This window comes from Chiloscyllium plagiosum, chromosome 21 (genome assembly GCF_004010195.1).
Source record: "Chiloscyllium plagiosum isolate BGI_BamShark_2017 chromosome 21, ASM401019v2, whole genome shotgun sequence".
Taxonomy (NCBI): domain Eukaryota; kingdom Metazoa; phylum Chordata; class Chondrichthyes; order Orectolobiformes; family Hemiscylliidae; genus Chiloscyllium; species Chiloscyllium plagiosum.
The window spans coordinates 43,453,006-43,465,708 of NC_057730.1; the positions used below are offsets into that span (position 1 = coordinate 43,453,006).

The 12,703-nt window shown below is 43.8% G+C and overlaps 1 protein-coding gene across 2 annotated transcripts in view; it reads right to left on the bottom strand.

The window, feature by feature from the left end:
- Positions 1 to 5,988, bottom strand: part of radil (Ras association and DIL domains) — a 124,407-nt gene extending 118,419 nt beyond the window's left edge. The window contains exons 1-2 of one of the 2 annotated variants that reach the window (XM_043711913.1): positions 5,949 to 5,988; positions 537 to 1,093 (exon numbers count right to left, since the gene is read on the bottom strand). In XM_043711913.1, coding sequence (XP_043567848.1) covers positions 537 to 1,068 — 532 coding nt within the window. In that variant the 5' untranslated portion in view covers positions 1,069 to 1,093; positions 5,949 to 5,988. Of the gene's footprint in view, positions 1 to 536; positions 1,094 to 5,455; positions 5,624 to 5,948 lie in introns of those variants that run through there. The other variant, XM_043711912.1, reaches the window with a different exon arrangement.
- Positions 5,989 to 12,703: the final 6,715 nt, after the last annotated feature.

A 12,703-nucleotide genomic window follows, 5' to 3' on the forward strand; every position in this document is an offset into this window, starting at 1 on the left:
TCGGTATATTGTGTCCAGGTCGATGTGCTTATTGATTGGATCTGTGGGCGGGTGCCATGCCTCTAGGAATTCCCTGGCTGTTCTCTGTTTGGCTTGTCCTATAATAGTAGTGTTGTCCCAGTCGAATTCATGTTGCTTGCCATCTGCATGTGTGTGGAGATGATGCAAACAGATGAGCCAAACAGAGAACAGCCAGGGAATTCCTAGAGGCATGGCACTCATTAACAGATTCAATCAATAAGCACATCGACCTGGACCCAATATACTGGCCACTGCAACAGACAGCTGGAACTGACAACCGGAAGCGGCAGATTCAGACCACTACAAATGCCGGAGGAATGATCACAGAAGCGCTTCACAGGAGGCTCCCAAGCACTGAGGATGTCACCTAGACAGGGGACGAAACGTCTGCAACACAAATTCCCAGCTTAGCGAACAGAACCACAACGAGCACCCGAGCTACGTATCTTCTCGCAAACTTTAGCTCCCACAAGTCCCCAAAATGCTCTAAAGGAAATGCATGCACCAGGCTTTACCTGCAGTTGTTGTGTCTTTCTCCTGAGCAGCCATCGCCTCCACATCAGCTCGTCTTCGAAGTTCGAATCTTCTGGCATATCCCTCCTTGGGTTTCCATAGATCTTGAAGAAGCAGTGGCTTTTCATTATCCCCCAAGGCTCGGAGACACTCTGTCTGCCAGTGTTTGTCTATTCCCTCAAACCTTCCAATCACATCACACAATAGGTACTCAGTGGCAGACTTCCTGCTTACAGCATAGCGCTCAAGGGCTTCTTTGACCAACTCCTGGGCACTCGACCGTGGCGTAGCCAGGACACTTTTGTAGTTCGTGCCACTGCTAATTTCATTGCCAAAGATCTTGAGTATACCAGGAGTTGACAGCTGGATGGAGAGCTCTGAAGGGTTATCCATTTGATTAGTTGGGCTATCGGTCACAGAATGTCGCTCACGGTAGCTTAGCTTCCGATACAGAACCTGTGAGAAAGCCCGGCTCTGCCTCTTTAGTTTGTTCTTTGATGCTTGAGACATAGTTGTTGATGACTCGTAAAACATGCTGTCAGATATATGAGATCTGAAACTTAAGAAATACAGAAATAGAGACAAATGAGCACTGCAGTGTTATCAAAGATAATTTTATAGATTTCATAGACGATTCCCAATCAATTTGATTTGATTGATTGATGCAGTTGCCCAAATTATGTCACACGTTTTCCTAAATCTTGTGAGATCTAGTTCTGTCGCTGCACATAAAGCTCTGAAATTTGTGGTCTTGGCTCCACTCCAACATATCATCAAAAATGTATCTAATCAATGAATAAAGAATAATGGGCCAAAAATATGTTTATCAGACATAGAGACTTGAGGCGCAGCATGTGTCCAGCCAATGTGCAAAAGCTAAAAGGATCAGTAGCCAAACTGTGCAAAGATTATAAAGACAGGTCAATTTAGACGGTATTAGGCCAACAACTTTCGAAAGCTGATTGGGGGCAGATGTTCGCGAGTAAAGGGATGGCTGGAAAGCCTTCAGAAATGAGATAACGAGAATCCAGAGAAAGTATATTCCTGGTAAGGTGAAAGAAAAGGCTGGTAGGTACAGGGAATGCTAGATGACTAAAAAAATTGAGGGTTTGGTTAAGAAAAAGAAGGAAGCATATGTCAGGTATAGATGGGATAGACTGAGTGAATCCTTAGAAGAGTATGAAGGCAGTAGAAGCATACTTAAGAGGGAAATCAGGAGGGCAAAAAGGGGACATGAGATAGCTTTGGCAAATAGAATTAAGCAGAATCCAAAGGGTTTTCACAAATAAATTAAGGACAAAAGGGTAACTAGGGAGAGAATAGGTTCCCTCAAAGATCAGCAAGGCAGCCTTTGTGTGGAGCTGCAGAAAATGGGGGAGATACTAAATTTACTGTGGAAAAGGATATGGAAGATATAGAATGTAGGGAAATAGATGGTGACACCTTGCAAAATGTCCATATTACAGAGGAGGAAGTGTTGGATGTCTTGAAACGCATAAAGGTGGATAAATACCCAGGACATGATCAGGTGTACCCTAGAACTCTGTGGGAAGCTAGAGAAGTGAATGCTGAGCCTCTTGCTGAGATATTTGTATCATCGATAGACACAGGTGAGGTGCCAGAATACTGGAGATTGGCTAACGTGGTGCCACTGTTTAAGAAGAGTGGTAAGGACAAGCCAGTGCGCCTGACATTGGTGGTGGGTAAGTTGTTGGAGGAAATCCTGAAGGACAGGATGTACATGTATTTGAAAAGGCAAGGACTGATTAGGGATAGTCAACATGGCTTTGTGCATGGGAAATCATGTCTCACAAACTTGATTGAGTTTTTTGAAGAAGTAACAAAGAGGATTGATGAGGGCAAAGTGGTAGATGTGATCCATATGGACTTCAGTAAGGTGTTCGACAAGGTTCCCCATGGGAGACTAATTAGCAAGATTAGATCTCATGGAATACAGGGAGAACTAGCCATTTGGATACAGAACTGGCTCAAAAGGTAGAAGACAGAGGGTGGTGGTGGAGGGTTGTTTTTCAGACTGGAGGCCTGTGACCAGTGGAGTGCCACAAGATCGGTGTTGGGTCCTCTACTTTTTCCTGAAGAAGGGCTTATGCCCGAAACGTCGATTCTCCTGTTCCCTGGATGCTGCCTGACCTGCTGCGCTTCTCCAGCAACACATTTTCAGCTCTGATCTCCAGCATTTGCAGACCTCACTTTCTCCTCTACTTTTTGTCATTTACATAAATGATTTGGATGCGAGCATAAGAGGTACAGTTAGTAAGTTTGCAGATGACACCAAAATTGGAGGTGTAGTGGACAGCGAAGAGGGTTACCTCAGATTACAACAGGATCTTGACCAGATGGGTCAAAGGGCTGAGAAGGATAGCTGGAGTTTAATTCAGATAAATGTGAGGTGCGGCATTTTGGGAAAGCAAATCTTAGCAGGACTTATACACTTAATGTTAAGGTCCTAGGGTGTGTTGCTGAACAAAGAGACATTGGAGTGCAGGTACATAGCTCCTTGAAAGTGGAGTCACAGGTAGATAGGATAGTGAAGAAGGCGTTTGGTATGCTTTCCTTTATTGGTCAGAGTATTGAGTACAGGAGTTGGGAGAAAGTGAGGACTGCAGATGCTGGAGATCAGAGCTTATGCCCGAAACATCAATTCTCCTGCTCCTTGATGCTGCCTGACCTGTTGCACTTTTCCAGCAACACATTTTTCAGTACAGGAGTTGGGAGGTTAATGTTGTGGCTGTACAGGACATTGGTTCGGCCACTGTTGAAATATTGCGTGCAATTCTAGTCTTCTTCCTATCGGAAAGATGTTGTGAAACTTGAAAGAGTTCAGAAAAGATTTACAAGGATGTTGCCAGGGTTGGAGGATTTGAGCTACAGGGAGAGGCTGAACAGGCTGGGGCTGTTTTCCATGGAGCTTCGGAGGCTGAGGGGTGACTATAGATGTTTACAAAATTATGAAAGGCATGGATAGGGTAAATAGACAAAGTCTTTTCCCTGGGGTCGGAGAGTCCAGAACTCGAGGGCATAGGTCATAGAGTCATAGAGACGTACAGCATGGAAACAGACCCTTCGGTCCAACTTGTCCATGCCAACCAGATATCCCAACCCAATCTAGTCCCGCCTGCCAGCACCCAGCCCATCTCCCTCAAAACCCTTCCTATTCATATACCCATCCAAATGCATTTTAAATGTTGCAATTGTACTAGCCTCCACCACTTCCGCTGGCAGCTCATTCCATACCACCCTCTGTGTAAAACAGTTGCCCCTTAGATCTCAAGCTTCCCCAACTAAACTAGTCCCATTTGTCTACATCCCTCCAAATATTTCCAATTCATGTACCTGTCCAAATGTCTTCAAATGTTGTAACTATACCTGCACCTGTATCTGCACTTCTTCTGGCAGTTCATTCCACATACAAACCACCCTCTGTATGAAAATGTTGCCCCTCAGGTCTCTTTTAAATCTTCCTCTTTTCACCTGAAAAATATACTCCCTAGTTTTGAACTCACCCACCCAAGAGAAAGCCCTTTGCTACTTATCTTTTCTGGTACGTCATAATTTTATAAACCTCTATAAGATCACGCCTCAACCTTCTATGCTCCAGTGGGAAGATGTTCCAGACTATCCTTATAACTTAAGTCCTTCAGTCCTAGCAACATCTTAGTGCTGGCAATTTTCTAACGATTCCTGTATAAAGTATTAACAATTTCATCATGGGATAAAATTGGAAGTCTAATCCTGTTCTAATCTATTGTCCATTCGTTCTGGAGTTTTCAGTAACATTTATCAATAGTAATCAAGAGTTTGAAAATTGATTATTTCATCTTCCCAAGTCTGGCATCTTCAGTTGGAACTGTGGCCAAATTGGAAGAATGATAATAGTGATAATTTTTTCAGACTTTGTCCACTCTGATTGAACGCTTAATAAACCCTTTAATTATGTAACCCCAATCATTTATGTAATGCATAGCTGAAAACGAACAATACTTGTTACTATTTGATCTTGGCGATCATGTTGCATATGGGAACGGCTTAAGATGGATTGTCAATAAATGTCTGGCAGACCCGACCTTCTGCAGATGCCACCTCGGCGTTTGGCGGTGAATAGCTTGTTCCTATAAAATCACTTTCTCTGGAGGCGATGCATGAGCACACAACTATCCTTCCCTTCATTAAGTAACATCGACACGTTTAAGTGGGGGAAGGAGGCAAAATATTGTCCAAGAATATATTGCATAATGAGCTTTGCAACATAATGAGGACTTTGGGGATAGAAGCAGCTTGAAAACTGAACGAAATCAGCCCTTCAGTGAAACCCTGCGCGCCTTCCAAATGATTTCTCCCATTGGTCTGCGGTAAAATCAAAGGGAATAAGACAGCAGAAAAGTGCATAAAATCCGCAAAGAATACGGCATTAACTTTTAAACCTCTCTCTCTCTGAAGATGCAGGGTAAAGGCTGCCTCTCGTTTCTCTGCAAGTTTTGGAGAGATTGAAGACGCATTTCCATCTGTTTGAAAGGCGGTTTCCCATAGCAACGGGCCAAGCCATTTCTCTCCAGCCTCTTCATTCTCCTCTAACTATCCATCTTCCTCTTCTTTCACTCCTGTCACTTTCTCCTTTTCCCTCCCTCCTCCCTTCAGCTTTTATTAAATCCCCCCCCCCTTTGCCCTTTTTTATTTTCCCCCTCAATCTTCCCATTTAAAAAAAAATCTGCTGCTACTTCATTTATTTTCAGCCTCTTATTATTTAAACCCAGACTTTGCATCTTGTCCTCTCTCTAATAACCTTCTGTTCTTTATCTTCTCTCCTGGGTTTATTTGTGTGTGTGTGTGTGTGTGTGGGGGGGGGGGGGGGAGGCTTCACCCCTTTCTTGCCCCCTGTCACCCACCCACACTCCATCCTTACCTCTTTCCTTGTCTTTTTGCTGTCTTTCCTCCCAATGAAATGCGCGTTGCAGGTTTTTGTTTTATTTTCTCAGTCTCTCCAGGTTCATTCCGACCGCCACCCGCCTCTCCTTCCCTCAGACCCCCAGGTGACCGATTCAAAGCCGGGCATCCCGAGCGCTGACGGAAAGGCCCGAACATTCCCCGAGCGCCGCGGCCCCTCCACCAGCCGGGAGCTGACGGAAAGGCCCGAACATTCCCCGAGCGCCGCGGTCCGCCCCCCCCAGCCGAGCGCTGACGGAAAGGCCCGAACATTCCCCGAGCGCCGCGGTCCGCCCGCCCCAGCCGAGCGCTGACGGAAAGGCCCGAACATTCCCCGAGCGCCGCGGTCCGCCCGCCCCAGCCGAGCGCTGACGGAAAGGCCCGAACATTCCCCGAACGTCACGGTCCGCCCCCCCCCAGCCGAGCGCTGACAGAAAGGCCCGAAAAATCCCCGAACGCCGCCGTCCACCCACCAGCCGAGCGCTGACGGAAAGGTCCGAACACTCCCCGAACGCCGCATCCACCCAGCCGGGCGGTGACGGAAAGGCCCGAACATTCCCCGAGCGCTCCGGTCCTCCCTCCAGCACGGCGCTGATGGAAAGATCAGGCGGTCCAGGTGGTCGGGTTCTCCCTTCGGCCCGCACCGCCATCTATGGGTGAAATTGGTTCATTGCCGTGTTTCATTCAGACGGAGGAGGCCATTCGGTACATTGTTTTCTGCCTGTTGGAAATAATTATCTCATTAACCCCATTCCTTCGTATGTTAATCAAAATTTCTTTGTCCTGGTTTCTTCTGACAGTGACTGACTGGCAACACTCAAAATGTCTTTTCCATTTCTTTGCTTGGAGTGCAGAGACGTTTTAATGGCTGTTGTCAAAGCATAACATATTGACATCATGTTAGTCCCGACATTCAGATGTCAGGTTATCTGGATTGCTGTGAGCAGTTTTGGTTCCCTTTTTTAAGGAAAAGTGTTGTTTCATTGGCGGCAGTTCAGAGAAGGTTCACTAGGATGATCATTGGTATGAAGGGATAGTCATAGGAGCAAAGGTTAAACAGGTTGGGAGTCTACACATTGGAATTTGGAAGAATGAGAAGTGATCTCATTGAAATATTGAGGATTCTTAAAGGGCTTGACAGAGTAATTGCTACAGAGAGCTGTGAGGGCTTTTAAGGCTGAGATAGATGCTTGATCAATAGGGGAATCAAGGATTACAGGGAAAGGGAAGTGGACATGAGGAATGTTGGATCATCCGTGATCCTATTGAATGGTGGAGCAGGCTTGAGGAGCAAAATGGCCTATTCCTCTTTTTTTATTATTGTCTTAGGCCACTAACACACACAAAGGAGGGGTTATGGTCAGTCTTTAACTCTGGAAAGAGATGGCTCCCTGCTTAGACAATGACCTGAAGTCAAGCTCTCAACATCTATTCCTTAATAGTCTTTCCATTTGTCTTTTTTCATAAAATGGAATAAAGAAACAGGGAATTTATGGTAAAACTTTATAAAACTTTAGTTAGGTCATGATAAACATGTGGCATTTTGTTAAAGTCACTATGATTCAGAAAGGAAGAGAGGGTGCGATGAAGATTTACTAAAGATGAAGGAATTTAGCTACTAATTTAGGTTGAAGAAACTGGATTGTTTTCTTGTAACAAATGAAACTGAGGATACAGTTAGTAGAGATGTTCAAGATGATGACAAATGTAAATATGATAAAGTAAGAAAGGACTAGAGGATAGAGACTTAAGGTTTAGAAAAGCGGTGCAGAGGGATGCACGGAAGAGCTTTTTTTACGGAGCAAATGGTTAGGCCCTGGGATTTGCGGTATATGAGGGTTTTGAAAGGCTATGGTCAATGATTACAAGAGGAAATTGAATGGGTGGGAGGAAAATAGAGTTGCAGAGCTGATACAATTATTGAAGTTGGAGTCAGAGCTGGGTCGGGTGTGGGTAGAGTGGGCCCACCGGGTTGCTGTGCCCCGCCCGGTTCTAGTCCGACTTCAATATAAAGAAAAACAAATGCTCCTAGAGGCCTCCAGAGTCTTGGGGAAGGATCCCCAAGCCATGATATACAAGGGCTCCAAGATAATGCTATTCCAGGACTTCTCTCCAGTCGTGGTCTGCAAGAGGAGGGCATTCGATGAGGCGAAGAAGTGTCTGAGAGACTTAAATATTCAATACTCCATGCGATATCGGGTAAGGCTGCGCTTCAGCCATGGAGGATCTGAATATAACTTTGGATCACTCGAGGAAGTAAAAGCATTCTTGGACTCTCACGAATAGACTGCGGGACTTGAACTGTATGGATAACAACTTTATTTTGCTCCCCCCATTTGCTTACCCTTCTTTCTTTCTCCATCTTTCTTTTACTCATCTTTCCCTGAGAGTGGGAGGTGAGGGGGGGCTTGCTCTTTACTCTTTCTTTGGTCTCCTTTTAATAGCTCATGCGGCTTATTTGATTTGTGGGGGAGGTGTTTTCCAGAGCGGAGTTTTCTTTTTTCTTCTTACTTAGTTGCATAAAACTTGCTGGGATTGTAATTTTATATATTTCTATTTTGTATTGTTTTTATTAAACATACCTAGGTGTTGGTGTGGGGGGAGGGGTGGGTCACTCACTTTTAACTCCTGTTTTATAAGACACTTGAATTTATTTAATCCATTTTGTAATGCCTGGGTCGAGGGCAGGGCCCAAGTGGGAGAGGTTATGGTGGGTTTATTGATAGGCAGTTATGCCCCCGGGAGCAAGGGGGAAAGTCTCCTTTCAAATATGTTTTCCGTTATTTTTATTTAGGAGCAGTTCTTAATTGTGTTGATTTAAACGTTTTAAAGCGGTTTTTTATTTGTGAATTTTCTGTGGTCTTTATTCAATGTCTTATGGGTGGGGTTCTTCCTCCTGGGGGGTCTTGGGCTTGCCTGGACGATCATGGCTAGCTATTCGCTTCGCTGGTGCAGCTGGAATGTCAAGGGGAGCCATTCTTATTCGGAAGAATCTTCCTTTCCAAATGTTAAGCCAAAGATGAGTCTGAACAATATATATTGATCAAAGCCCTAATACACAGAGAGGAATATGGGATTTTGAATCTTTATTGTCCCCGGCACACCCTTTTAAATTTGTAATGGAAGCGTTCTCTAAGTTAATGGCTTTTGGGGTCTGCCATATAATTATAGGGGGAGATTTTAACTGTAGTATTGATCCGGAGATGGATAGGACACTTAGGAGCACTACGGGTATATCTCTGAGATCTAGACAATTGGCGGGTCTGAACAAGGAGCTAGGACTAGTAGATGTGTGGAGGTGTCTTCATCCCCAGGGTAGAGACTTTACTTTCTACTCTAACCCACACAAGTGCCATACCAGAATTGATATGTTTTTGCCCCCTTGACCCTTTTGAATTTGATACTGTCCTATACAATATGTAATATAACTTTCTGATCATGCCGCAATACATATGGAAGTTAAGACTAAGGATGATGGGATAGGCCCCCGACATTGGCGTATGGATCCTTTTTATTGAAGGATAGCAAATTTATAAAGTATTTTTCACAGGAATTCAAAACCTTCTGGGAAATTAATTCAAGTACGGCTAGTAATCCTTCGATGATGTGGGAGACCACGAAGGCATATGATCGAGGCTTGATTATCTCATATTCTGCGACCTGGAATAGACAAAAGGGAGAGCAACAGTGCCTGCTTGAAGGCAGCTGAGACAGCGTATGTTGATAGGCCCTCCATTACTAAGCTACAAAGGATCACAGCCCTTAGGGCAGCCTTGAATACCACACTTACCCAAACAGCAAAGAGGGAAATATTATTCGCAAAGCAGAGATTATTTGAATATAGCGACAAGCCTGGCAGATATTAGTGTACATTGTCAAAAAGAAAAAGGCTCCCCAAGCCATTACGTCCATTAGAGAAAGTGCTGGTACCCCGACATGTGATCGTAAAAAGATCAATACAGCCTTTAGAAAGTTCTATTCTGAATTTATAAGTCGCAGGACTGTGAGGATAGAACTGGGAAGATGGGAGTCCTTCTTTAAAAATTTGGCCCTTCCGGGCCTAACCTCAGAGTAGGTTTGATTAGATTACATTACATTACAGTGTGGAAACAGGCCCTTCGGCCCAACAAGTCCACACCGCCCCGCCGAAGCGAAACCCACCCATACCCCTACATTTACCCCTTACCTAACACTGCGGGCAATTTAGCATGGCCAATTCACCTGACCTGCAAATCTTTGGACTGTGCAAGGAAACCGGAGCACCCGGAGGAAACCCACGCAGACACGGGGAGAATGTGCAAACTCCACACAGTCAGTCGCCTGAGGCGGGAATTGAACCCGGGTCTCCGGCGCTGTGAGGCAGCAGTGCTAACCACTGTGCTGCCCATGATCTTGAATGTCCCCTTGACAACCCAGGAAGTACAGGACGTGGTTAGGCAGCTTCAGAGTGGCAAAGCGTCTGGGCCAGACGGATTCCTGGTTGAGTTCTATAAAGAATTTATTGGGGAACTGGCCGGGCCACTCTTAGATATGTAGAATTACTCACACAGTCAGGGCTACCTCCCGCCTTCGTTGAAAGAAGCAAATAATTCTCTCATTCTTAAGAAGGGAAAGGCCCCAGAAGATTGCTCTTTATATAGACCATTATCCTTGTTAAATGTGGATTTTAAAATTCTTTCAATAACGTTAGCATTAAGACTGGAAAGGGTTTTACCATTCAATCTAAAAGAGGACCAGACGGGGTTTATAAAGGGTCGCAGGTCAACTAATAACATTAGAAGGGTCTTAACTATGATACAAGCCTGTCAACAGGGAACAATACAGGGTTTAGTTGTCTTCCTCGATGCAGAGAAGGCATTTGATTGGGCAGAATGGCCATACTTTCTTTATATGTTGGAAAGGTTCGGTTTTGGAGAGGTCTTTACTAAATGGGTTATAGTATTATATAATGATCCCAAAGCAATGGTGATCACCAGTGGTTTAAGTTCAGATAGCTTTAGCGTTGACAGGGGCTGTCGTCAGGGATGTCCTCTTTCACCATTACTATTTATGCTAGTGATTGAACCACTAGCTGAAGCTATACAAACTGACCCTAATATAATGGCTCTGAGGGTTGGATCAGGCAAGCACAAAATTACTCTCTTATGCAGATGATGTTCTCTTTTTATTAAGTGATCCTTTGACATCTGTCCCCCGCTTAATTCAAGTGGTCAATTTATTCCGTATGTTCTCAGGTTACAAAATCAATTTTATGAAATCGGAGGCCATGCTGGTGGGAGGCCTTGCCAGTATATCTAATTTAATGGATGGATCTTGCTTTCCCTTTTGGTGGTCACCTGAAGGTTTTCTGTACTTCGGTATTTTTATCACTCCAGTATTTGGTCAGCTATATAAAGCCAATTACGTACACTTATTAGAGAAAATAAGGCAGGACCTTCAACGCTGGGGAGATCTCCCAATATCATGGCTAGGCAGAGTGGCCTTAGTTAAGATGAATATCCTATCTCGTCTTCTATATCCTATGAAAATGCTCCCCTTGATACTGCCGAGACAGGCGCTGTGTAAGCTTTATGGTTGGCTCGGCTCCTTTATTTGGAATCATAGACGGCCCCTTATCAAATTAGAAAAGCTGCAGCTTGCACAAGCAAGGGGAGGATTGGACTTTCCAGATTTCAGGAGGTACCAATTGAGCTCCTTATTATCTTATGTCTCTTGTGACCCCCAATCAATCTGGTTAGATATTGAGACCTCCCAAGCAAAATGTCCCCTCATCAATCTATTATTTATGGACAAAATGAGAGCTATTATGGACTATTGTAAAATTCCAATTGTACTAAATACAATTAAAGCCTGAAGGACAATGCAACAAGATGAGGGTAATCTGCAAAAAACCTCGCCTTATACCCCTATAGTGGAAGCAGCGGGATTTCAGCCAGGGTTGACAGATGCTACATTTAAAACTTGGGAGTCTAGAGGTATCTCCTGCTTGGGAGACCTGTTCGATGGGAGGTTATGATGTCCTTTGAGCAGCTGCACCTGAAGTTTGGACTGCCTAACAAGGACCTCTTTCAGTATTTTCAAATACGAGATTTCATACAAAAGAAGACCACACTGATAGTCAATCCTACAAATTGGATAAGGAAAGGAGAGTGCTATGGCCGATGGGGTCACCCTCGGTCAGTACTCTTTATCACTCACTATACAATAAGGTCTCGAAGGATGTGGAACGACTATATAAAACCCGGAATCAAGAATTAGGTTTAGAAATCTCTTTGGAAATGTGGGAGGATGCCTGGGAAAATGCCAGAAAGATCTCAACCTGTAACAGAACTCAAGGTATTCAATTAAAGATACTCCACAAGGCTCCACAAGGTACTTCATGGCACCTGAATGACTTGCAAAATTCAAGGCAGGAGCATCCCCAATGTGTCCGAAATGTAAAATAAAAGTTGACACTCTCACGCACTGCCCGTAGACATGCCATAAGATCCGTAGGTATTGGGATAGGGTAGCAAATGCCTTAACAGAGATTTTGGGTATGAAGATTAGATCGGATCCAATGTCCCTAATTTTGGGCTCTCCAAATTTTCCCTCCCTGAATGTATACAGGAGGAAATTATTTGCTATGCTCTCCTTTTGTGCAAGGAAAAATATTTTAGTGAATTGGATATCCAAAGGCCCTCCAGGACTTTCAAACTGGCACAGGATAATCATGGAATATATCCCCCTTGACCTCCTCACGAATATGGTACACCAAAAAATGGAATTATTTTATAAAACATGACAGCCCTTTTTGAACTACATCGACACAGATATTTCAGCCATATTATTCAGGGCTTTTGTTTAGCTGTGGTAATGATTCTGGCTGGTTCGGGGGCCCCTGGGAGGAGGAATCCTGTATAAATACAGGTTCGGTTATGACTTGATGTAAATCTATTTTGAGCATGTATCTAGTTATTTAATTACTTTGTTGTTTATTGTTAGTAATATTTGATACCCTGTGTTTTGGTTGTTTGTAGAATAGATTAGTAATTAGTTGGGTTTTTTTCCGTGTTTTTTATTTATTTAATTTTATATTGCTGCTGTTATTATATTGTAAAGTATTATTTTTGTAATTTTGTAAAAAAATCTTTAAAATTTTCTTTTTTCAACAAAAATGCCTATTAAAAAAAACCCAAAAAATTGTTTTCAGCCCATTCACAAAACAGACAGAAGACAAACATAGAGG